Consider the following 24,527-nt stretch of genomic DNA (forward strand, 5'->3'; position numbering starts at 1 on the left):
TCCCCCAGGTCAGCCACACTGCACCTGCAGGCTGTGCAAGCAGCAGGGACCCAGGCAGCTCACCTGGGAACCCACCTCTCACCCTCTGAGATGCCACCAAGCCGAGGCACTGCTGCAGTGGTGTTGTGACAAAAACTCAGGTTTTTTCTGATGGACCAGAGATCCATGACAAGTTTTCCATGGGAGTTCCACTGGCCTGCAGGCAGGTTGGTAGGGAGACCCCAGCTCTGCCATGGACTTGGGAAGGAGGGAGCGGGCAGGGAAGGAGGGAGCAGGTGGGGAAGGAGGGAGCGGGCAGGGAAGGAGGGAGCAGGTGGGGAAGGAGGGAGCGGGCAGGCCTGTTCTGGCAGGCCTGTTCTCCCCTCTGTGAGGGAAGAGCGCTGGAAGCTCCCCAACTTCACTGCTGTCCTCGCCCATCCACAGCGGATCCCTGCCCGGCCTCCTCGTCCAGCCTCACCTCCAGAGCAGGGACAGGAGGCTGGCCTGGCATGGAAGCACCATGTCCTGGGGGACATCAGGCCCAGCCGGGCCAGGGAGGGGATTGTCCTCCTTTGCTCTGGGGCAGCCTCACCTCGAATGTTGTGTGAAGTTTTGGGTGCCACAATGTAAGAAAGACACAAAGCCATTAGAGAGTGTCCAAAGGAGGGCACGAGGATGGTGAAGGGCCTTGAGGGGAAGCCGTGTGAGGAGCAGCTGAGGGCACTTGGTCTGTTCAGCTGGAGGAGCCTGAGGGCAGCCATGGCAGTCACAGCTTCTCCTGAGGGGAACAGGAGGGGCAGGCCCTGAGCTCTGCTCTCTGGGACCAGGGACAGGACCTGAGGGAGCGGCTGCAGCTGGGTCAGGGCAGGGTCACACTGGATAGCAGGGAAAGGTTCTTCCCCCAGAGGCTGTGGGGCACTGCCCAGGCTCCCCAGGGAATGGTCACGGCCCCAAGGCTGCCAGAGCTCCGGGAGCGTTTGGACAACGCTCTCAGGGATGCACAGGGTGGGACTGGCGGGGTGTCTGTGCAGGGCCAGGGCTTGGACTGGATGATCCTTGTGGGTCCCTCCCAGCTCAGGATATTCTGTGATTCTATGATTCTGCTAGTCATGAGCAGGGGGACGTTCCCCTTCCTCAGCCCTGCTCAGCTGCTGCTCTGCCCCAGCTCCACAGTGGCTGCTCAAGGCCACTGGAGAGGCAGTCCTGGGCATTGCAGTCCCTCATGGATTGTGCTCCAAAGACTGGGAGCCCCCCTGTGCAGCGAGGACAAAGCTCCTGGGACAAGGCCTGCCACTAAGGGTGGATTTGGAGGTTGCAACACAGATCTGGGCTTTGAGGAAGCCGAAATTACCACGGCATGTCCTCCTCTGCCCTGCTGTGCTGTCGGTTTTCCCCCAGGCACTGTGTGAGAAAGTGAGCATGGATTTAATTGCCGTGGTGGCACAACATCCAGATGTTTTGAATACTTCTGTAGATTCCTCCTTGTTTGTGATGTGGTTAAGGCTGCTGGCAGCGAGGTGGGGATCATTTTATTTTGTGTCAGAGGAGAGAAAGTGATAACCTACTGTGATAGATTTGTGCCTGATTCTTGTTGGGGCCACCACTGCTGCCAGCAGTGCTGGGTGGGGCGGTGAGGGCTGGAGATGCAGGGGACCCCAGAGAACCCTTGGTGAGAGGAACACAGCCTGGGCAGGCACAGCAGCTTGGTGGTGAAGGCTGCTGGGCTCAGCCCTTGGCAGGGGGCTGAAGGTGCACATGAGCAGCCAGCAAGGGCTTCTGTCCTGCTCTGCTTCACCTCATCACAGTCATAGCTCTGGAATATAGATATCACACATAAGTGATCCTGAACAAAACCTGACTCGGGTCAGCACACCAGATGCAATTTTCCTGGGGGATCCTGGGTAAAGTGCTGGGGCTAAACGTTGCCTCTCTGGCCTCAGCCCCAGCTGGACACAGCCAGTGCAGGCCTTCCCCTTGTGATCCCTGGCAGCCCACACCCACAGCCCCATGCTCTGGGGTTACTGCCTCCAGTGGGCCCCTCAAGAATGAAGTCCCAGCCCTGCAGTTCAGCTGCTGGTAACTGCAACTCCTGTGAAGTCCTGCTGTGTGGTGGACACGGGGTAGTGGGATCAGGCACACAGGACAGGTCTGAGCACTAACCAGCATTAAAAAGTGACTGCATGAAACAAAATGAAGTTGCTGTTTGAAATATTTGCTGCAACTGCTTGTGGAGGATTATGCATTGTGCTTTTTTTTTTTTTTTTTGTCTGGGCTGGACATCCCAAGACACAGCTGAGACTGAAGCACCTCTTCTAGATGAGGATGCTGCTTTGGACAGGCACTGCTTGCACCTGCCTTGATGTCTAAATATGAACCATCACCTACTGCTCTCAGTCTGTCTGGTAAGTGCCAAGCACTGATCGTGGCCGGGCTCTCAGGCTGATGATGGCTGCTGACTTGGTGCTTCTGCATTCAGTGTTGGGAATGGATGTTCCAGTTCCCAGCTGGGGTCAGGTGTTTAATGTCCATCTGGTTTCAGCCATGCTGTGCCAGTTTATCACCCTGAGTTACAGACCCCTGCTTCCTGGGAAGGTCCTTTGGGGAACAACACGCCATCACTGGCAGAAGCAGAAATAGCTGCAGATCTAAGCTGTCTTTTATGCAATCCTTCTGTGGTGAACGTGTGCAGCTGTAACTTTCAGAAAGCTCTTTCTCATTTTGTCTCCTTGATGGAATGAAAAGTGCCTGAGCATCCTTTTCTCCCTTCCTGAGGCTGGGAGATCAGCGTTACCTCTGTGGCTGTAGCTATCCCACTGAGTTCCTCACCTTATCAGCTGAACTGGCTCCCTCAAAGTGAGTCCATATAGGAGGTGGGATTTTGTTTTGCTTAGTTTTAAAGAAGAAAAATGTTTGTGCATTTTATATGTAGGCTAAGGGCCCACACAAGGAAAAAGTTTCTAATTGTTCCTGATGCAATGTGTTTGGCAGTGAGAAAAAAATGTGGGTGGGGAATACAACACCTACTGCAATTATCCTTCTTGCCTCCTTGTAGAGGGAGTGAAGAGAACGAAAGCAATTTGTCTTTGGCAGGCATTTGTGCTCTTCTGTAGGGCTCTGAAGTTGTTGACTATCAATGCAAGCAAAGATCCACACACCTAGTGTCGTACTTGTGTAAAGATGTAAAAAAAAAAATAATAGCAGCTCGCAGAGTTAAATTAAATTAATTAATGACTCCTCATATGCTGCTAAATGACAAAACTGAACCCCCAAAATCCCCTCAGTATCTTTCTTGGACTCTACCAGGCAGCAAAGGACCTGAAGGGTTCAAGGTGAGGGGAAGTGTCTCAGGGGCAATCAGGGACATTAGGAAAGTACCTGCTGCCTCTGTGAGTAGAGCAACACCCACCCACCTTGCATCATCTTTCCCCAGCTCATCTTCACTGAGGCTGTGAAGATCAAAATACTGGTGTGAGCTGGCAAGTGAATATCGTGGGGATTTCAGAGCCTGGAAATTTCAGCAATCTTGTGTGGAGGTGGTTACTCCTGTGGCCAGCTCCTCATCAAAGATGAGATGGTGCTGGAAGTGTGTGTCACTCTGCCAAGGAAGCATCCAGGAGACTGTGCTGTGTTTTGGATAATCAGATATAATGTGTACTGAAGTTAACTTTGTTTCCAGTGGATTTTTATCTTGGAAAGGATGGGGCTTCTCTCTAAAGCCTACACACAGGGTGGTCTTGACACAGGAGCTCACCAGTGGCAGACAACAGTGTTGTTTGGAGGTACATGGTGCTCCAGGGTGAATAAAGGGGCAGCACCAATGAAAGACAGCAGGATCTGGCTCTGGGGACTTGGGTGTCCCCTATGAACCATGGAAGTGCTACTTGTCTTCCATGTTCCTCTACCCCACTGTTGTTCCTCTGCTCCCCATGAACCCCCCAACAAAGGAGCTACAGACTCTTCTGAAACAAAACTCTTGGGTCAGTTTCACATGGCTGCACAGAGCAGATGGGGAGGTAGAACTGAAAGGTAGAAGGTAAGTGGTGAGGGCTGCAGCTGAAAGCCTCAGAGAGCTGTGCTCATATGAGCTCTTCTGAAGCACAGATAGCAGAACAGCCACACTGTCTGACAGTGTGCAAAGACTGCCCCAGGAATTTTGTTTTCCAGCCTGGTTTGCTTGAAAGTGAAAATAGTTGTGGGTATGTTGGGTTAGATGTCAGAAAGGAAAAAGGGAATGGCAGCATGGAGCACCATGGGAGGCAGATGGCCACGGAGAGCTGGCCCAAGTGGGATCCAGCTGGGCTGTGGTTTCCCACTCCTCTCCCCACTTTGGGATGCTTTTACCCACTATCCATCTTACAGCAGCACTGCTGCTTGTGTGGTTGGGCGGTGAGTCAGACGGAGGAGCTGAAAACCAGCCTCTTCCTCCTGTGCAGGTTATTTTCACCAGGTCAGTGTGCGTGGTGGCTGCCAAAGGGCTGGTGCTGGCACCAGCAGGGCTGTGAGAGTACGTGGGAGGGCCTGGGTGTATCAGACTAACATCTGAGGCTGCACAGAGAGACTCCTTATTGTAGATTAGGGTGAGGCAGGTTGTGTTGGCTGCTCCCGAGGACACGTAACAGGAGCAGAAAGAACTGGGGAGCTGGTTTTTTACTATGTTTTTATCCCTTTTTCCTCTTGTTAGTCTCAGATGGAGCTGTGTGCTCCTCTGCTTTCTGCAGGTGCTCCTGGAAGCAGTGTATTGTCTCCTGCTGCTTTGTGACAACTACTCACAGTTGCCCCTGGGCTGACACTTCTTTCCCACATCCATTCCTGTAATTGGATGGATTTACCAATATGTTCTCAATTTGGTTACACTTTAAGGCGTCGATTTTCACAGAGGCAAAAGGCAGCCAACATACTCAGGGTCAGTTCCCATGTCCATGGCCAGTGATCTTTATTCTGTTTTGTTTCAGCATCCATAAGATTAAAATTAGCAAATCATATGCCCAATTGGTCACATTATTACCACAGCTCTTAGTTTGGTGGAGGACAGGAGCAGGTGTCACATTTGAGGTGTCCCCACTCCTGGCAAAGCTGGGCTTAGGGAGAGACTCAGTTATACCACAAAGCCTGAGAATTTTTCATGTGGCTTCCTAGGGATGCTGGCAACACTGCAGTGAAACAGGAGATCAAAAGAGTAAAGAAACAGGACATTTATTTTGTGGACTGGGAATTGCTCACTCATTGTGTAGAGACACACGTGGCTGTGACCCACAGGAGGCATCTGTCTTACATAAAAAGAATCAAGGTGGAAGAAGTAGAAGTGAACTAGATCCTTGTTTTGTGATTAGGACTGCTTAAACGGCTCTTAAATGGTGAAGAGGTGAATAAATTGATTTTCCCCTTTGCTTTTCTGACAGAAAGCCTTGAGGTCTAAAGAGCTCATAACAAATAGCCTTGTGCCCATCACTAACAGGTGAAGAAGAGCAGAATTTCTCTTCCTTCCCCTTTGCAGCAGCACCAGCTACGGCTGTTCAGCAAAGCCTCACAACACTTCTTTTTCTTTCCTGAAAATTTACTTCCCAACCCAAGACACAAGGCTTGGTTGACATTTTGTGGAGGAAGGATGAAAAAGGACAGAGCTGAAACACTTCCCTCTTTTGTAAACAAAAGCTGGGAGAAAAACAGTTGTTTTGAATTTAAAGAAAATGTTTTCATTTGGAAAATGAATGATTTCCTGAAAGACTTAGGGTTGAATGAAAAATATTTCCTTCTTTGTGAAATTCTCTTGGATAACCATTTACCCTTTCACAATTGCGTCTCACACCTGTAGCCATGTTCTGTTGCTGGCTTTTCAGCAGGGACTGAGCACCTTTCCTCTGCCCCTTCCCATGCAAATCCATGGGTTTTGTTGACTTCAATGGAAACTGTGGGTTAATCAGTTTAGGAACTGTGGGTCCAACTTTAGGAAGTTGGACCATCTAAGTCTTGAGATGGACTTGGCTTGTTTTTTTGAAGTGGGTCCTTTGTTTTGCACAACAGCCTTTTGCTGTGAAATTATCTCTGTTGAAGCTCTTCCAGTTGGGAAATACATGACTTGACAACACTGGATGCCTCGGTCCCTGAGAGGCCTTAGGTCTGAGGCTGATTTTGTCCTGTCAGTTCATCTGTGTTGGGATTTGATTGATGTCAAGACTGAATACAGGTCTCTGCAAAGTACCAAAAAGAAATTGTCATGTTTCTCACTGCAGGGTGGGAATTTACTTGGTTGAGAAGGTTGCTGTGAGGGTTAAGCTTTACTTTTGTATTAAACCCTCAATTTTTCCTGGATAGGATATATTTTATGGACACTGCTGAGATCTCTGTGTTGTACAGACTTTATACAGCCCTAATTTCCACTGGCTTTAGCAGAGCAAAGGTGTCACCTCATGCATGAAATTGTTACTGTGGGATGGCAGATCTCTCTGGCCCATTTTCCTCCTGTTCTGTGTAAGGTTGAGGAAATTTCAGTGGTGGTCAGATTGTGTGAATTAACTCCTTGGTGAAGTGCTGGAAATGTGAAATTTGTCTGCCCATTAATTATCCTTGTTTGTTGATTCCATGGAAATTTTAGGAGTGATCTGGAACGTGAGTTAGGGAGGAAGAATATATGAGGTAGCAAGTTCAAAAGAACATTCACCAATACTAAGAATATTTTGAAAATAAATGAAGACACAGGCAACTTCTTTTGCTGATGTGTTTAATACTGTATTTTCAGGCAATCTCCCCAGGGTCATTCCCAAGTGGAGAGGGAACCTCCCACTCTAGCTGGAGGGTTGGAAGAAGCATGATTGTTGGGTTATCTGGGTTCTCATGGGACCAGAAGGATACCTCAATGTGTGTTCCTCCCTTTCCCCATTCTGTTTCATATCAGTTCTCAATAGGCTGATGCGCTCTCTGGAGCCTTTCCTGCAGGAAAGAGCTGGTCAGCACCCAAAGAAACAGGTGTGGATGTGTCCTGCAGCTTTCTGGGCCAGGAGCAGCCCCTCCAAGAAACCACTAAGGAGCTTCAGTTCCTCCCTTGCTTATTGTCTTGGTTTGAAAAGACAGGTGTCCTCTAAGGAAAGCAGGAGCCTCTCTTGAAATGGAAAATGTAAACACCCTCCTGCTGAATTATTGCAATTTTGAAGTTAAGGGGCTCTCAGACAAAGATAAGGGAATAGAAATAACAGTTCTTTATTAGGAAAATTAAAATAGAAATGCAGTAGTACGAAAAAACCCCACTGACAGAGTCAGAATACAACCTGACACCCTATGGTGTGTCCCATTCAATGGTGCCTGCAGCCCTCCTGCAGTGCCAGCTGTGGTTCTGTTGGAGCAGGGATCCTGGAGAAGGGTGGAGTTTTCCTCTGAAGGTCCTGTGGTGGTGTAGATGGGTCTGGTTTTTCTCTGGGAATCCAGTGGGAAAAGGCTGTCTCTGGAGTTCCAAATCTCAGATTATATCCAGGTAGGAATGCTTGGCTCCTCCCCCTGAGAGGAGCAGGATGAAGAGCATCTCACAATGGGATGATGGAATTTTATCAGTCATGCAGTGACACTCAATGGCCCATTAACAGCAGATATCCCTGCAGATACCTTGTGGAAGAGATAAAGAAAACTGCCCCACCTTGTTTTGACAAATGCTAATGCATACTTTTGGTTATGTCTTGCATTGCAGCCTAAGACACTTAGCTGGAAAAAAAAGAGTAAGAGTTGCACTGCTTGCAGATAGTAAGGATCTCCATGTGGGAATGCCGTGGTTTACAGAAGTTAGAGAATAGAAGCACAGTGAAAGCTAATGGTTGGAAGCAGAATTAAGATGGAGTTAAATGGGGGGAAAATGGACACATTTTAATGCAGGAAATTACTAACTTTTGGTACAGAGGAGGTGGAGTCCTCATTTTGCAGGGCTTTGAATAGAGTTCTGCTCAGATCCTGCAAGCACACAATGGCCAAGTGAAAGTTACTGACCTTGGCCCTTCCTGTGGGGAACACTCCCTGTTTTCCTTGTCGGATCATCCAAACTGACTCTTTGCTTGCCTCAGCTTTCATGCAATCCCTGCTTCTTTTCCTCACTTTCTTCTGACGGGTCATGCACTCACATCTTTCCGCAGCCTACTGGAAACAATACCTGCTTTGTTTGAGCTGTCTTCAGTTGCTTCCCTTCACCTTGTCAAACACCAGGAAGGGTTGACTTGGAAACTTTGTCCGCTTAGCGGAACTTGGCTTCAAGTCAACAACCCCAGGCTAACAGTGTTTATCAGGCAGTAGGAGATCAATTCTAATTCCTGAACAGTTATCATTCTTCCTGTTGTGGCTGTTCTCCAGCACTTTGAGATGCTGGGAAACTTTATGCAGAGGTGTTTGCAGGAGGCAGAGAGATTGATGTGTCCCTGCAGGTTTTACAACTGATCGTATCAGCCATAACGACCTCTACTGTCTTATGGGAGGGTACTGTTTTCCTTTTTTCCCCCCTAAATGTTGGTTGTAGTTTGTGACAGCAGTCACACAAAGAGGGTCTGCCTGGTTTTCAATAGATATCTCAGCCTGGTTCCTGTGCTGGCACTGAGGATGGAGGAGATGCACACACTTGCTTTAGTTGACAAATAGACAACACTGAAGAAAACAGGTGTACTGCTCCAGTTCTCTGTAGCAATTGCCGGATTATTTCTTTCCCATTTGTACGTCTGCCAAGAATTACAAGAAATTTGTACAGTCTGCCAGGAATCACAAGAAATGGGTGTCCTGCAGAGTGACAACCTAAGCCTTACCCTTCACTGGACATCTAGCCAGGGGTGGAGAGACGGTCAGTAAGTAGAGAGGTTGCCCAAGTTATGACAACTAACCCTGGAAGATGGTCATTAAGCACTGTCAGTGCTGCCCTTTTGGGCAAATGAGGGCTGTTACAGCAGGGATACAACAGTACTGCCACATGGGAGGAGGAAAAAGGCTGTTTCATTAGCTGGTGACATTGGCATTCTTGGACTCAGCTCAGGCTGAGCTGGTTGCTGAGCTTCCACACCCCATTCCCCCTTTTTTCAAGGCAACAAGGTGAGGAAAGAGCATGGAGGGATGAAGGTGGGAAGACAGGCTCTTGCCCTTCTTTTTCTGCCCTGACTTCAAAACGACACAAAACTTTTCTGTGGCTTGAGGAAAACAGGTAGGGACACCTAGAATGAGGAAACAGGTTGATTTTGTTCATTGTTGGCACAGTCCTGTCTTACATTTTGTGCCACAGTTCTGGCTGCCCTGGCATTGATTTCTTCACACCTCATGTCCTTGGTTATTTTAGAAGTGGGTCCTGGGAAGTTCATCCTCACCTGGCTCTCTCTTGGGCTCTTTGGAGTTGCTCGGGGTGGTGAAAGCTTGAACCAGGCTGCAAACCTTCCCTTCCTCCCTCTTGCTGGACACGGCGGGATGGCAGTGTGCAGTGGGACATTTCTTCTGAAGTAGCTCATGAAGTTGCATCTTTCTCTCATCAGGTGGATACAATTTACCTCAGCTTCCAGTTCTGTGTGGTGAGGAGGCTGCAGCAGAACCGAGCAAGGTGTGCCTGATGAACCCAGTGTAACCAGCAGATCCCTGGGTGCCTGGGAATCCGGTATGGACAGACCTGACCTGTGGTAGATCCACCTGTGCTGTTGGAATACTTACACTGGCACACCAACCTTTTCTTTCAGGTGATTAATGAGCATGTTTGCTTTTGGGCTTCATGCTGTGGCAATGCATCCTTTCTCTCCTCACATCTTTCCTACGTGGCTCTTTCTGTGTTGCTTGGAAGCTGCTTGGGTTTCAAACTGAGGTCAGCATTTTCTTGTTTGCTTGTGTCTCAGAGGTGGCGTCGCATCTGGGAGAAGTGAAAACCTTTCTTCCTACATAATTAAAAAATGCTGCTGTTTGCAGCCTCTGTAGGTCCTCAGGGTGTGTGGACAGTCACCAAGGTCTTTGACACCCTTGCAAAATCTCACCGGGTCAGTGCTGGGGAGCTGGATGGAGGAATCTTGCACCACCATGCTTGTGGCAGCTGTGCTCTGCAAACCTCTGCATTGTCCATGCTCCCTGTGCTGGTGTTGCCTGGAAGCTTTCCTTTGCAGCTCAGTCAGTTTTGAAAATGGGAAGGAAGAGATACTGAACGTGCACTGCTGTGCCTCTTCTGTCCCAGAGCGTCCAAAGGATGTTCTCTGGATGCAAGACTAGTTCTTGAGCTGAGACTAAACCTCACTGGAGCAATAGCCAAAACCACTGAGAACTTCTTCCACTATGCCTTTGACCTACAGCATTTTCTATTGTTCAGAGTGCAAAAGAAAGCTGTGCCAAGGTGTAGGATACATCTATTTCCTCTTCTAAAATTAAAGGAAAATGGCCTTAAGGGACTGAATTGTGGTGGAACACACCTTGTTTCCTTCTTGATGTCTTGGCTCAGAAAGGGGTTTGCTTACTGCTTACTCTTTGCCTTTGTGTTTAAAAACACCAGAGAAAGTAAACAAAAAAAAATACTGAGCAAGGAGCAGCTGAGTGCTCCTAGCTCACACACCAGCCAGATTGTCATGGGTCATCCTGAGCTGTAGATGGGATCCAAACCTTTTAACCTGCCATGAAGATATGGATGTGTTGAACAAGATCAGAGGAGGGCCACAAAGATGATCGGAGGGCTGGAGCATCTCTCCTAAGAGGACAGGATGAGAGAGTGGGGTTGTTCAGCCTGGAGGAGGCTTCAGGGAGACCTTAGAAAGACTTGATTTTATCTGAAGGAAGCCTACATGAAAGTTCAAGTTTTTACAAGGGCATGGAGTGATGGGACAAGATGGAATGACTTTAAGCTTAAGGAGCATAGGTTTTTATTAGATACTAGGAAGAAATTCTCCCCTGTGAGGATGGCGAGACCCTGGCACAGTATGCCAGAGAAGCTGTGGCTGCCCCATCCCTGGATGGAAGTGTCCAAGGCCAGGGTGGACAGAGCTTGGTGCAACCTGGGATGGGGGCAAATGTTCCTGTTAATGGCAGGGGTGGAATGAGATGAGTTTTAAAGTCCCTTCGAACCCAAACCATTCTGTGATTCTTGAGTTGCTCCCATCAGAGCACTGGCTGTGGGTTGTGTGCCGCTGACAGGAGGTGTTTGCTGTGGAATTTGGTGGCACCTTTCTGGAGAAGGGATGTGTTTGCTTATTTGCCATGGCATTTGATGGCACCTCTCTGGTGCAAAGATGTGTTTGGTGTGGCTTTTGGTGGCATCTCTGGAGCAGGGATGTTCAAAAACCCTCCAGGGGCCTCACGCTGTCAAAAGCAGCAGCAACCCCACCATGCAGGAGACAGGGACAGCAGGGAACAGTTTGTGCCACCTCATCCTGCTCTCCCCTCCCCTCCTGGTTAGGGATGACCACTTGAAAATACAGTCCTGCTATGCTGGAAGAGAGGGGCTGGGTTTCTGGGCTGCTTTGCAAAGATGAATATTCTTCAAAACCTCTTGCTCTCACAGTCTTTGATCTGGCCTGTTAAGCGGGATAAAAAGATGCATCAGTCATCACAGCAACTCATTTTTGGTTTTTCTTCTTTCTTCTACGTCCACCTCAAGAGAAGGAAGGAGAACCAGGTACACACATCCAGTCATTAGAGGAGTACTTGGCTTATCTCTCAGGACAGAAAGCAAAGTAAATATTTCAAGGGACAGCCTTAACTTTTCTGAACAACACTTCCCAGGGAAGATCAAGGCACTGCTCATACGTGTTTGGGCAGGGGGAGCCTGCAGGTTTCATTTCCTGACTGAGAACAGCTGCTGTGTGCTATACTCTTAGGTACCATGGCTCTTAAAAAGAAATAGCCTTGTAGCAATGATTGCACCAACAAATTTGGCATTCCTGCTTTTATATTAAATTTTTTTATTGAGATGATGTAATTACAAGCATTTTAAAAATTATTTGCAACTCACTGGCCCTGAGAATAGGCTTGTTTTTGTTTTGTTACATTCATTTGATTCAGTCCCTTAACCCCACACCTTAAAAAAACAAAAGCCATCATCAATAAAAACACTAGAATTTTATTTTTTTTAAAAAAAGACCTCAAACTCTGGATTCGCGTACAGTTGCAGTCTGACAAAAAAGATCTGGAGAATGCATAAGTGGAAATATGGGGAGGATGGCAGCAACTTAGTGTTCACAGAAAGGGCCCCAGTAGTGTTCTCTGGATGGAGAGGCAGTCAACAGGTTTCAAACTTTAATCAAGGAAGTATTCTGCTGTGGAACTGCAGCATGTCCTACCTGACTGACCTGTGGCTTGCTGAGGCTTGCAGCAAGCTGATGACAATGAAGGTCCCACTTAACCTTTGCATAACCACTTAACACTCAGAACCTTTGCTGGGTGCTGAGGCTGGCAGGGATCTGGCCAAACCCCCTGTGCTCAGGCAGGGCCAACCAGGTGCAGTTGCCCAGGACCATGTCCAGGTGACTTTTGTGTATCTCCAAGGATGAAACGCTTTCTCCCTTTCCCCCACTTGCTCTGGTGGCAAAGGCAGAAAGTTTGGCTGTTTTGCTGCTGGCAAATTCTACACTGGGAAATCAGAAGCTGGGGGAGGGGAGGAAGGCAGGTGTCAGTGTTGGTGGAGACAGTGTTACCTCTGCTAGCCCTGGCAGGCAGCCACGCATTCCTATGGCTCAAGATGTCTTTGCATTCCCATGGATCTGCCAGTGGATGAGAGGTCAATGGGAATCTCCCTCCTGCAGCTGCTCTGGCCTGCCATTACTTTATTTTTAGTCACACCTAATAAACTCACTTCAAGACCCCAAGAGCGGTTCAAATCCTGCAGTTCCCACAACAGGCCACAAGGCCCTGCAGTCCTGGCAGCTCCAGTGTCACCCACACCATTCCCTTTGGCACCCGGAGACCTGGCAGGAGACAGGAGGGGCCTCTGTGGGACTGGCCTGTTCCAAGGTCAAAGGCTACTTTCATTCCAACTAGCATCAGCCTTGAGAGAACTCCTTCTCTGTGGCTGTGATGACATTGTCTTAAGATGTCCTTTATGTGTGAACTGGGAAGAGTTTCCAACAGCCACAAACATTTTTTTCCCCTTTGACTTAGATTCTGCAAGTGCAAGTGATTGCATTTCTTTGTAAAGGTGAACTTTTCCACTATAAACTTTCCCTACAATGCGTGATTTTCCTGTCTTACCCAGTGCTGAGGATGGACTTAATTTGGTAGATAATGGTGAAAAATGGGTGGATTGTCTCTGCTTCTCTGTATTCTGCAGTGTGCACCTTGGCCATGACAAAAAGCTGTGACTCATCAGAGCACTTTATGCAGAAAGTCTCTATTGTTTTTTTCTTGTCCCTCACTGTCTTGTAACAGCAGGCTGAAGAAAATAATGCAGTTATGCAGTTGTCTAGACCACAGCAGTAAAGAGGATGAATCATCCTCTGCAAAAACCTTCTCTTGCTACCACTGGACACCCAAGGATCCAGCTAGAGCCCTTCTTTACATTGGTACTTCTGCTCACCCTCCATCTGTCACCACTTCACTCCAGCTGCTGAGACCTGGCTGCAACTTGGGGGCCCTTGAGCAACGTGGCAGAGTAAGGTCCCTGTGGGCTCACGGGACCTTAGGATTCAGATCTGTGACTACTGAAGTCCCACAGTGCCTCCCAATCTCACACCTCATGAGCTCCAGTGACTTCAGAGGCACGACAGAGACAGGTGACACATTGCTAAACAACACTCCCCTGTCCATTATTTTGAGGCAGAACAGATCAAGTACGTGGTGTGCTGGGACTTGTAACTTACTGACTGTGATTTTATAGAAAAACGTGGCTGGGAAAAGCTCAGGGAGAAACGTACACCCCGTCATTCCTCATCAGATACAGGCTCAGAAAAATCTCTCCTTGTTGTATGATGCTTATCTACACCCTTAACAAAGCTGTTCCTTCTACGACCTGTGACTCAATATTAAGTCTTTGGTGAGATTGGCCTATCTCTGTTTAAACACAGGGGACACTGTTCATTGCCCAGTGCCATTTTTTCCTGGATAGATTAACCCTCCTGTTAAATATGTGGAAAGAGTAAATGTCGTGTTGGTTTAATAGCTGATAAAAGCTCTATCATGGGAATGTACCATGTTTTTTGGTTGAAATGGATTAGATTAGCCTTTTGATTTTTCCAGATCTAGTTTCTTTTATGTTTCCATTAAAGAGGCTTTCTGCTTTTAATGCACTGTTGTGGACGTGCTTTCTTTCAGGCACCATGTGATTCCTGCAGTTTTCCTATAACCTTCTCCCTCTGCAAGCATCATTTCTGCTGCTAGATCTTCCTTCCATCAAAGGACCACTGCTGATGGATCACTGGACACCACAGACATTCCTGTCCTGGTGGTCCAAGCTGTGAAATGAACCAGGCCAGCAGTTTCTCTTGTTTGGGCATCAAGGACTGCTGAGCTTTCTGTGACCAAACCAGGCACAGCTCTTTGCCTCATGCCAAGCACCCTCAGTGCAGCAAACCAAATGGAGGCACCTTGCAACCAGAACAAAACCCCAAACCAAGAAAGCAACACAGCTGGAGGGTTTGTTTTTCTCTTGTCTTAAAACATGTTAAAAACAGACAAGCTGGGACAAGCTTCCTTGATGGCAGAGCTGTAGGATGGGGGAGGGCAGTGGGAGGCATTAAAAAATAATCTCAAAACAAAGCCAAAATCAATTACAAGATATAAGTATAGCTATTTGGTCTCTAGTTCTCTAACATCAGATTTTGGAGTGGTGAATCATCTACCTCTCCAGCAGCACAAAAATGATCCTGGAGAGGCTTCTGAGTAATACAAACCATGTGATGAGTCCCTTTGCTTTCTCCCTGTGATGTAAGGAACAGTCCTTCACCTTTCACCCCAAAATTGCTAGCAGGTATGAGAAACACCCCTTCCTTCTGTAATTACAGATGCTTCAGTCTTTCTTTTTATAGAAAACTCTGAACTGAAATTCACAACCCTGCATTGTGAATATACTGGGGGGAATTACATATATATTTTTATATATATATACATATGGAACTTTTAGATATATATACACACATATATATGTATTTGTCCCCACCCTCCCTTCCCCCTCCTCCATTCTACCACTTCTTTGCTAGAAGGAGGGAAAATGTTAACTGATAGTCACTTGCAGAGGTTTGTCACATTTATTTTTCTCCTCTCTGGAGCACTTAGGTGATTGGTTTTGGTCCATATTCCAGCAGTTAACAGCCACTCGGAGCACTCTTTGTGAGCCCAAGCTATGCTGGGATGACAGCCCAGCCTACATGTGAAGGGTGTCTCCTCTTCATTTGACAGGTATGTGTGAGATATTCTTTTGGTAGCTTCAACACATTTCCCAGTGGCAGCACATATAAATTGATCCAAGCAAACTGGAAGCCTTGAGCAAATCCCTTCTGTGTTGCTATTGTTTATGCAGTGTTGTGTCATGAGACTTGCACAGAAAATAGGAGCACTCTATTTCCATAGGAAAGCCTTCCAAAAACAAAAAACCAAAAAAGAAGAAGCATAATCTGGTGTCTTGTCCTATGTGAGATAAGGAAAGTCAAACTGCATGTTTATTAGGGAAAAAAATGACAAAAAAACCCCCAAAACTGAAACAAACCAAAAAGAAAGAAAAAACTCAAGGGAGACTTTGTAGGAACAGTGAAGTAGTGCATAAGTCCAGGCTTTCTCCCCTTTGCTTTCCTGCCAGCACCACTTCTGCCAGTTAGTTTGTTTTGTTAAGGTGCTTCAGGTCCTGCGTGGTCTTCAAGCTAAGCAGCGACCTCAAGTACTGCTCCTGTGTTGTTGCTTCCCCTCCCAAACCGTGCCGACCGTCAGGCAGATGTTTCTCCCCTGGACCCACAGAGGTGCTGCACCTGTTTCCTTCAGCACTCATCTTCTTGGTATATTTGTTCATCCAGTTCCTGGGATTCAAGGTGCTCGAGGCGGTCTGTCCGGCCACTCATGATCTCGTCTGGGGTCTTCATGAACCTGCAAAGCAGAGAAACAAGCGCATTTCTCAGGGGTCTCAGCTTTTGTCTTCATCAGGTTATTGAGACCCCTGAGCTCTACAGTTCCCAAGATAATCTTTGCTGTACCCTCCCAAAGCCTTAGCATTTCCCAGCTGCTCCCCAGGTGTCTTCCTTCCTCCATACCTTGAAAGGAAACAAAGAAATCACCAGTCTTTACCCTGGCTTCTCAAAAGCCCAAATCTGAACAAAACCCATAGATTTTTCCAAAGAATTACATTTATTTAGTCTCCCTCATATTGTTCACTGTTTTCATGTCAGATGGCAGCTTGGCCCAGGTACACTCATGTGTGGTGTCTGGTGACAGAGACATGAAAGGTGTTTATGATCAGCACATTTCAAAGCACAAGCCCTTGCAAGGTGTGGGGAGGCACAGGGTTACTGGTTTGTGCAGGTGAGTGAGAAGAACATGAAACACCAAAGGAACAAAGGGGGAAAAGCCAAGGTCCAACTCAGAACAAGCTCCAGGAATGGAAAAACCCTGAAGGAAAAAGGTTTAGGGCTAGAGAACTGTAAGCAAGGACAGTCTTTTCCTGTGTGCCTGTAGAAAGTGTGACTGCAGTGAGGCAGCATCCTCTGTAGAGAATGCCACAGCTCCCAGCACCAGTGTCTCAAGGCAGAAAGTCTGCAGGGTGCTGGAGACAGGAACTGCTCTGGGGAGGCATGGCAGCAGCAGGAAATGAGAAAGGACATCCACCAGCCTGCATAAGTCTGCAGTCTTGGTTTTTGCCAGGACACTATTGTGTACCACTGCACAGAGGTAGCACAGAAAGGCTCTGCTTTTTCATTTTCAATTTTGTGATGTAGGAAGAGAGAGTGACACAGGAAGGATGAAACCCTGGTTTCAACACAAATCAGTTTCCCAACTCCCAAGCACTTCTGGAGAAATTAGGATGAAAGATGTTTATGCTGGAAGTGGTACAAAATTTCAGTCTTTCATTAACAGCGCACTGGTTAACATGCAGCAGTATGACATGTGTTAATTGTAAGAGCTGATTTTATTTCAGGTTGATGATATGCTCGGTATCCTTCCCCAGTGAAAACAAAAACAACCAGCAGAGCCTCGTTACTATCACTGACTCAGAATGGTCACTGCTAGAGCCTCTCAGCAAACACAGCATAGCCTGGAACTAACCTTTTGCCATCCCTTCTAATTTTAGAAGTCATGTGCATATAAGCATTTAGGGGGAAAAAGAAGGGCTATGACTCACTGCTGTGTCACTGCTGGAAAAATGCTGCTGCAACAAACAGTGTTACAGTGGTGAAAAACTTGTATGCAGGAGTGGTGAATCAGTGCCTGGCCACACAGTGCACCAAAGCCCAGGGCCAGAATGTGCCCTGATTTACACCCTGTGCCTGTCCTGTCAGCCTTGCATGGCAATGAAATCTAAACACAGAGTGGTCCCACTGCCATGGGACCCACTCCCCTTTCCATGTGGGGCATGGGCCCATGTGAGCTGCACCACAGGACTTTGGGTATTCCTTCTGGTCTGTGCTTTAAGCCACGTCAAGGAAAGCACACTGTGGGTATTTCTAATAGCATTTGATTACATTAAAAAAAAAAAAAAAAACAGACAAAAAACAACCCAAAACTGCATGAAAATTAAGACATGCTATCTGTGACTTATTTTGTTGCAGAAGACACCCAGCCAACCTATCAGAAATCCTTTTCTGACTCCATCTTACTTAAAGCTCCATACAGATATCTGCAGATGACAACAGCCTGCACATTAAAGTCACATTGCCTATTATTTCTCTGCTTGCAAGGAATAGCCAAGAAAGGCACATTAATAACTTGATTTTTTGCAGCTGTTCTTTTTCTCTTCAGATATAAATAGGTCTAAGAAAACAACATCAAAAAGTTTTTATTGGGAATTGTGCAAAGAAATGTTTTGCTGGGTTTTTTTTTTCCCAGTTTCCAAAGGAAATGAAGTTTATATAGCTCATGTTTTATGCTCTCTGGTGACCTTTGAATCTGTTGGTCAAATTGTCCAAGTCTGTCAGAGCAACTGATGTCTCTAAGAGCATTAAGTTAAAATGGTTTTGAGAAAACAGGCAGCCTGGTTGAGAAGAGAAGGACTCCTGTTTTGGGTATGCCCCCATTCAAAGGAAGGCTTCAAGAGAAGCACATTCAGTGTTCAGCATCAGGAATTCCCCCAGGGCAATGCAGTCTTCACACAAGGCCACAGAGATACAGGTACCCTTGGTACTGATGGAGCAACCTTGTTTTAACTTTCCACCAGAAAAAAATTTACTCCTGAACACTTGATTTTGCCCTGGACTGCTTCTTTCCTTCACTCTCCTTCCCACATCTATGTTTCCTTCTAAGAGCTGACATAAACAAGTCATTCCAGAGAACCCTTTTCCAGCTGAAGAGAGTTTGAGTGCTAATGCAGTTCTGTTAGCTATTTAAGAAAACAAATTCCAAGACTGCCTTCCTATTGTTATCATGTCCAAACACACTGCTAGATGCAGGCCACTGACAGCACAGCAGTCTTTGGTCTGAGTTCAGTGCTCTGAGGGTCAGACATGCACTAGGATTTGCTGGTGTTGTCTGAAGAGGAGGGGAGTGCTCTCACTCTGTGCCATCAGCACTCAAGTTTGTACAAGTAGCTCCCTGCTTTAATGCTGTTTCAGGCTCTATTTCCTAAATTCTTGGTTGTATCATCCAATCAACTGCACTGGGTTTTATGAACAGCTCTTGCAGCTCCCTCTCTTCCTTCAAGGCAGCACCAAAGACTGGTCATTGAGTGCTTCTCTTCTGTGATGCCCTTGAGGAAATGCCTGATCCCTGCTCGGCTTTCACAGGCAGCTGTGTTTGAGAAGTCCATTTGGAGTAGGTTTTCCAGCAGTTTGACTGAACCCATTTATCTAGGGTCTTAAACAATGGCACAGCCTGCACAAAGCAGTGAAAAGACTTCTATTGTCTCCACTGATCATTGAGACAGGCCTGTGTTTTTTGTAAATTGGTGTGGCTGCCTTAACAGCTGGGAAGCACTGCTCTGTACAGCTTTCACAAATGTATGGCCATCTTCACCTGTGTCATAACTGTGGCAGTGAGGTGTCCCACACACAATTCCCTCTTCCATCCTCAAAAACTAACTGTCCATAGAAAGAAATGGCAAAGAAAGAAAATTACCTGAACAAAAGCCTTTGTCCTGGCTCCTTCCGGATAATATTTAGTTTGTAGTAGTGGCGTAGGGCTCTGGACATTTTCTCATAAGTCATATTTGTTCTGTTCTGTTTTTTTCAAAAGAATAAAGAAAAAAAAGTGGTGAGATGATTCATTAAAACCTTCTTAAGCCCCAAAAAGAGCTGCAGAACCATCACAGCTACCTAAAGTAACCAAGACAGTCCAAAAAATCACATGTACCATTTTTTGCTGTTTGCAGGCCCATTCTGCCCCCACAGCCCTCATCACCTAAGTTTTGTGGGTCTCTTTCCACACAGGGCAATTTAAGCAAGGAATTTAACAAGAATTCCAAGCAAGGCTTTTCTACAGTTTCTTGGAACACAGGTAACAAAAGACTTAATTAACTACAAGAGGAGACATTAGGTGGAGGGGGATGCTCATGCCAAGTGGGATGTGACAGGCCTGATCTTAATGAAAACACCTTTTATAAAAGCCTGGGTGTAGTGGCTGAATCTGTCAGCAATCCCTGCTTGGAGCACTGTTCCTCTGGGATTCCCCTGCATTAACTAGTTAATGCTCACAGAGCACTGTGGGCACTGACAGCCTGTTTGTCCTCTTGTTACACAGGTGTAAGCCCAGAAACCAGCTGGGTTGTACATCTGCTTCTGTGACAGATCCTCCCCTTCATTCTGGGAGCTGCTGGCCCCAAAGGCCATGGCCAGAGCACTGAGGTATACTGAAGTGTGAGATGATTCATTTAAACCTTCCTAAGCCCCCAGAGGAGATGGCTCTGCTGAAGCTGAGTGTCACAAGGAAGAAGTGACAGGCACAGGCAGCAGAGCTGTACGTGGGCAGCCCCCAAATTAGTGACTTGGAAGAGCAGGATCAGCCCCTTAGGCTATGCCTAGACGAAGGAGCAGTGGCTGCTGTCTGGCAGAGACTCCCAGCAGAGACAACTCTGCTGCCAAGGCTGAGTGTGCACGAGGGTAAAGCAGCCGCCTCGCCATGGGCAAGAAATGCCGAAACAGCAGAAGCACGTTTTTGTTCTGGGAGGCTCCATCAGCAGTTTGGCTTCACCAAAGGAGACTGATCCACCCAGGAAGAGCAGAACCCCCTCTGCTTGCCCTGCCTACAATAACTCTGCAATGGGAGGCCACATCAAGAACTCCTGTGGCAATGAAACACTAACAGGGACAAAGTTTTCCCTGCAAAATCTAGACTCCTCTTTGGGAACCTCCCTGAAATGCTGTTTGTGCTTCTTCCATTTCTTACATGCTGAAAGGCCACTGGGTTGCTCAAGTGGCCAGCGGTCTGAAGAAGCCTCAGTTTTAGACAGCAAGCATGAGACCTGATGGCATGGCCCGACAATTAATGTGCAGGTTGGATAAGTTGGTATGTTTCATAAAATTCCCATTAGCCCATAGCTCCAGCATGTTCAGAACCACGCAGATGACAGCACAACCCTGTGCTGTGTCAGCTACTCCTCCCAGTTTCGTGTTGTCTGAGAATCTGTCCCATCATCCAGGTCATTAGGGGATATACAGCACTGCCCCCAGAATCAATCCCTGGGGCAAAATGACTAGTGACTGGATTTTGTGCCATTGATCACCATCTTTGCAGCCCAGCTCAGCCAATTTTCAATCTACCTCACTGTATTCTTGTCTAGGTCATTAATTAGTCTGTCTTTGAAGCTAATGAGACTATTATTGTACTACTATTATAGCTATATATGAAGCTATTATTATGTTTCAAAAGCCTTTCTAAAATCAAGATAAGCTATATCCACCATTCTCCCTGAATCCACTGAGCCAATAATCTTGTTACAGATGAATATCACAGTGGTCAAGCATGATTTCCCTTTTGTAAATCCATCCTGACTATTCACACATTCTTATGAATATACTTATATACATATACAGAAATATCTATACATAACTCAGCCCCAAACTATAAAAATCAGTATTGGCTTTCCAGAGACCAAACCAGGACCTGCCCTCTTAGAAGGAAATACATAATCCTGCAGCATTTGGTGTCAGGGCAGTGTGTGGAATCTGGGAGTTGCTACAGACAGGAACACAGAAAGCTCCTGCTCTGTAGTACAGAGCTCCTTGTAAACTACATCTCACCACAATATCCTCAGCATCAGGTTTTGAGAAGAAGTAAGATGCCTTGAGAGAGAAGGACTGTTAATTCTTGCACTCCTTATAATTTTATAATTACATGCATTTATAACTAAAGGCCTTTAAACCAAACCAACAAGTTCTCTATATGAAGAATAGGTTTTAGTGCTTCAGGATGGACGCTGTGTATTTCTAATGTACATAGAATAAAAGATTACAGTTTTCCAGTAGTAATTTATATGCCATCTTTTCTTCTTTCCCCCCACTTATAACTGAATCCTGTAATGCTACAAGAGGCAAAGTGCTGCAGGAGGAAGATTGCATTGCTTCCTTACCTTGTGGTTTCCCCACAGACGGGCCAGCCCATTGGGATCCACTATCCGAAATATTTTGGATTCCTTATCTTCCCATCGGATGAAATTTTCGTACCGGCTGTCAGAAAGCAGCTGATAAACATAATCCCAAAGCAACCTACAGTCTGTGAAGAGAGAAGCAAGAAAATAATTACTTTTCCTTTCTTTTCCTTGTGATTAATTCTGGAAGATTTTGGGTGGATGGATGTATAGTGAAAGGACAGCTGGGATCAGGGCTGAAACAGCTGCTGTGACTTGAAACGAAAATGGCTTGGCTGGTATTGAGGAATGTTTGTAAAATGGACTGGAATATACAGCCTCTTCTGATGCATCCCAGTTCTCCTGAGCTCACAGAGCATCTCCATCTCCTCAAAAGCTGTGTGAGGTGACCTGCTGGTCTTACTTGTGTGTTTATGGTTGTAGTGAAGCACATAAAGCTCACACTGTTGGCCCTGATGCTGTTGCTGGCTGTTTTAGTGGAGAAATCACAAATCCTGCAACCTGCTCTCCCTGCTTGAGGCTGCCCCTTTCTGTGCTAACATGTGAGCCTAAAGCAGGGGCAATATCACAGCTTTCCTTTGTAGACTCCATGTGATATAACACTGACAGCTTCTCCCATTTTCAATTTCATTTTTTGTTTTACTTTTTGAGGTTCCTGAAAAGAAAAAACACCTAAGTATTATAATTACTTGAGTGCTATTGAGAGGTTAAATACTTTCTATTTAGATAATTGAATTCAAATTTCCTCTTGGCAAACACTCCTTAGGTCGCTAATTAAAGGTCTGACAGACACTTAAGTTTTAGTTTAGTGTTTTTCAGTTCCATGGCAGTCTCTTGAGACTGAGGAAGCCAAGAACGGAGCTGCTCCTACTTCCTGTTTGCAATGTGTGTGTGCAGCACAGAATAACTGGGAATATGGAATATGGAATGTGAATTGTGCAGAGCTGGGGGCTCTGCTGCTGTCGGAAACAACAGGGTTTTCACAGCTCAGCTCTCCAGATTTCTGAGGTGGCTGTGGGGTTGCATTTTACTTTGAAAGCAATACCAGCCTCTGAGAAATGGCTTGTTAGAGTTGTTCAAGGGCTGGCAACCAAAGAGATCCAGCTTCTAAATGCTAAAATGGATTCTTGTCAGCCTGTCTTTCTATTCCTGTCAGTCTGGCTGGGGCTGGCATGTGTTAGAATGGGCATGATGACATGGGAATATAAAATAATTTTTGAGACAGGATATGAATAACACATTTAGAGCACACCTGAAATGGATAGAGATTTTAAAGTTATTTTCCCATTTCCAAACTGCAAAGAGTATCTCTGACACCAGTACTGTCTCTAAAAGCAGAGTTTAGTTTGCCAGTGCCCTTTCTTCAGTCTCTCCCTGCCAGTCCTACAAAGAATAAAGCATTTTGGCAAAATGGCATCTGGCAAAAATCACAGGTTCCCATTCTGGCTGAAACCTACCCTGGTGGTCACCTCATCCCTGACATCTACAACAGGAGAAATGTGAAAGGAAGAGACAAGACTTTTTGATTGGAAAAACCTTCTATTCATTAACATTTTTCATAGGAAAACATTTTCCCCAGAAAAATGTTCATCCCCATTTGAGATTTTTCTAGGTGTTAATTTAAAAAATAAAACCTGGGTACAAGTCTCCCTGGACTAAGTGAAAGATCTGAAAACGGAAGTTGAATTCTACCACTTGAATTTCTGTCATCCCCCCTCTCACAAATTCACAAAACAATTCTTACATTGTCTTTCTGTCAGTGTTTTTGCACACACACATAAGAAAAACGTTTATTTTCTAGACTTCATTTATGATTCAAGACAAGGGAGATTATATTGTTCTTCTGGTCTGTGCCTTTTAATATTGTGGGAGGTTTTCAGAAAAGGGTAGTAAGACCCTGCTTAAATGCTTCTTTGACACGCATGCAGTTCATTCCAGAACATTGTCAATGCAAGAAGTGCACAGAAAATGTCTTTTTTAGTGCAAGAATCCTTGGAGTCAGCTGGAGGGATGGTGCTCCTGAAGAAGCCAGTCAATGTCAGGCTTTGTCATATTCTTGAATGTTCAACCCAGGGCAGACAACCTCCAATTACAGCACGTTACAGATCATATTTACAGTTCTGCAGAGATATGACTTACACTCCTCTTTACTTTCACCTCATAATTTGCAATAGGCAATCTTATTTTTAATCTCTCTCTCCACATTCAAACACACACCCTGGAGCCCCTTCTGCACAAAACCAAAGAAGCACACAAAAAAATCAACCTGAGATGTCTAGGTGGAAACAAAGAGAGCTTCAGATGCTAAGAAGAGCTAGGATTCAAGTGCAGATTTGGGCTTTTTTTATTGTTCACTTAGTTTTTAGGATGGATTCAGGCAAAGCTTGAACATAAATACACCTCAAATGAGAGAAACAGAGCTGCATCTTGAGATCTTCACAAGAAAAGTCATAAGTGATCAAGGGACCCATCCCATATTCTCAACTGACTGAGCTGCTCAGACTTGCAGAGGTATTTAGTAGGTGGTGGAATTTGCAAAAAACCCCAACCACCCAAGTATCTGAGACTGCTGTTTGCTTCAACAATAACACTGAAAATCCTTGAAAACTCTGCTTGGTTCCTACAACCACTTAAAAACTCGATTTCAAACCATATGGCTGTCTATCAGCAAATGTAGATATATGACTCAGTTACAGTAATTTACTGAGCATCAAGGCAACTGTGGTAACTGTCTCAAGCCACTGCAAATAGGAAATAAAAAGCATTAAACAGCAGCAGAAAAGACTCACTGCATTTTTCCCCAGAGCTGAGAGCTCCAAGCACACAGTTAGTTATCCTGGAGCAGCTGATGCTTTGCAGCACACGTTAGCTATGGATGAGCTCTGCTTGCACAGGACCTAAAGCAGCTTGCCTTCTTCTAGTTTCA

At 46.1% G+C, this 24,527-nt stretch overlaps 1 protein-coding gene and 1 long non-coding RNA gene across 5 annotated transcripts in view; one reads left to right on the plus strand and one right to left on the minus strand.

Annotated features, from left to right (window-relative positions):
* The first annotated feature begins 2,251 nt into the window (after nucleotides 1-2,251).
* LOC135301007 (uncharacterized) lies at nucleotides 2,252-13,666 on the plus strand. The gene is made up of 2 exons (XR_010362763.1): nucleotides 2,252-2,381; nucleotides 9,459-13,666. It is a non-coding gene; the product is annotated as an uncharacterized LOC135301007 (long non-coding RNA).
* Nucleotides 13,667-15,512: 1,846 nt separating this feature from the next.
* ETV6 (ETS variant transcription factor 6) overlaps nucleotides 15,513-24,527 on the minus strand; it is a 126,600-nt gene continuing 117,585 nt past the window's right edge. For all 4 annotated transcript variants that reach the window (XM_064421107.1, XM_064421106.1, XM_064421109.1 and 1 more), the window contains exons 6-8: nucleotides 21,584-21,726; nucleotides 19,135-19,235; nucleotides 15,513-15,957 (exon numbers count right to left, since the gene is read on the minus strand). In XM_064421107.1, coding sequence (XP_064277177.1) covers nucleotides 15,852-15,957; nucleotides 19,135-19,235; nucleotides 21,584-21,726 — 350 coding nt within the window. In that variant the 3' untranslated portion in view covers nucleotides 15,513-15,851. The remainder of the gene's footprint in view (nucleotides 15,958-19,134; nucleotides 19,236-21,583; nucleotides 21,727-24,527) is intronic.

Source organism: Passer domesticus, chromosome 5 (genome assembly GCF_036417665.1).
Source record: "Passer domesticus isolate bPasDom1 chromosome 5, bPasDom1.hap1, whole genome shotgun sequence".
NCBI classification, from domain to species: Eukaryota; Metazoa; Chordata; class Aves; order Passeriformes; family Passeridae; genus Passer; species Passer domesticus.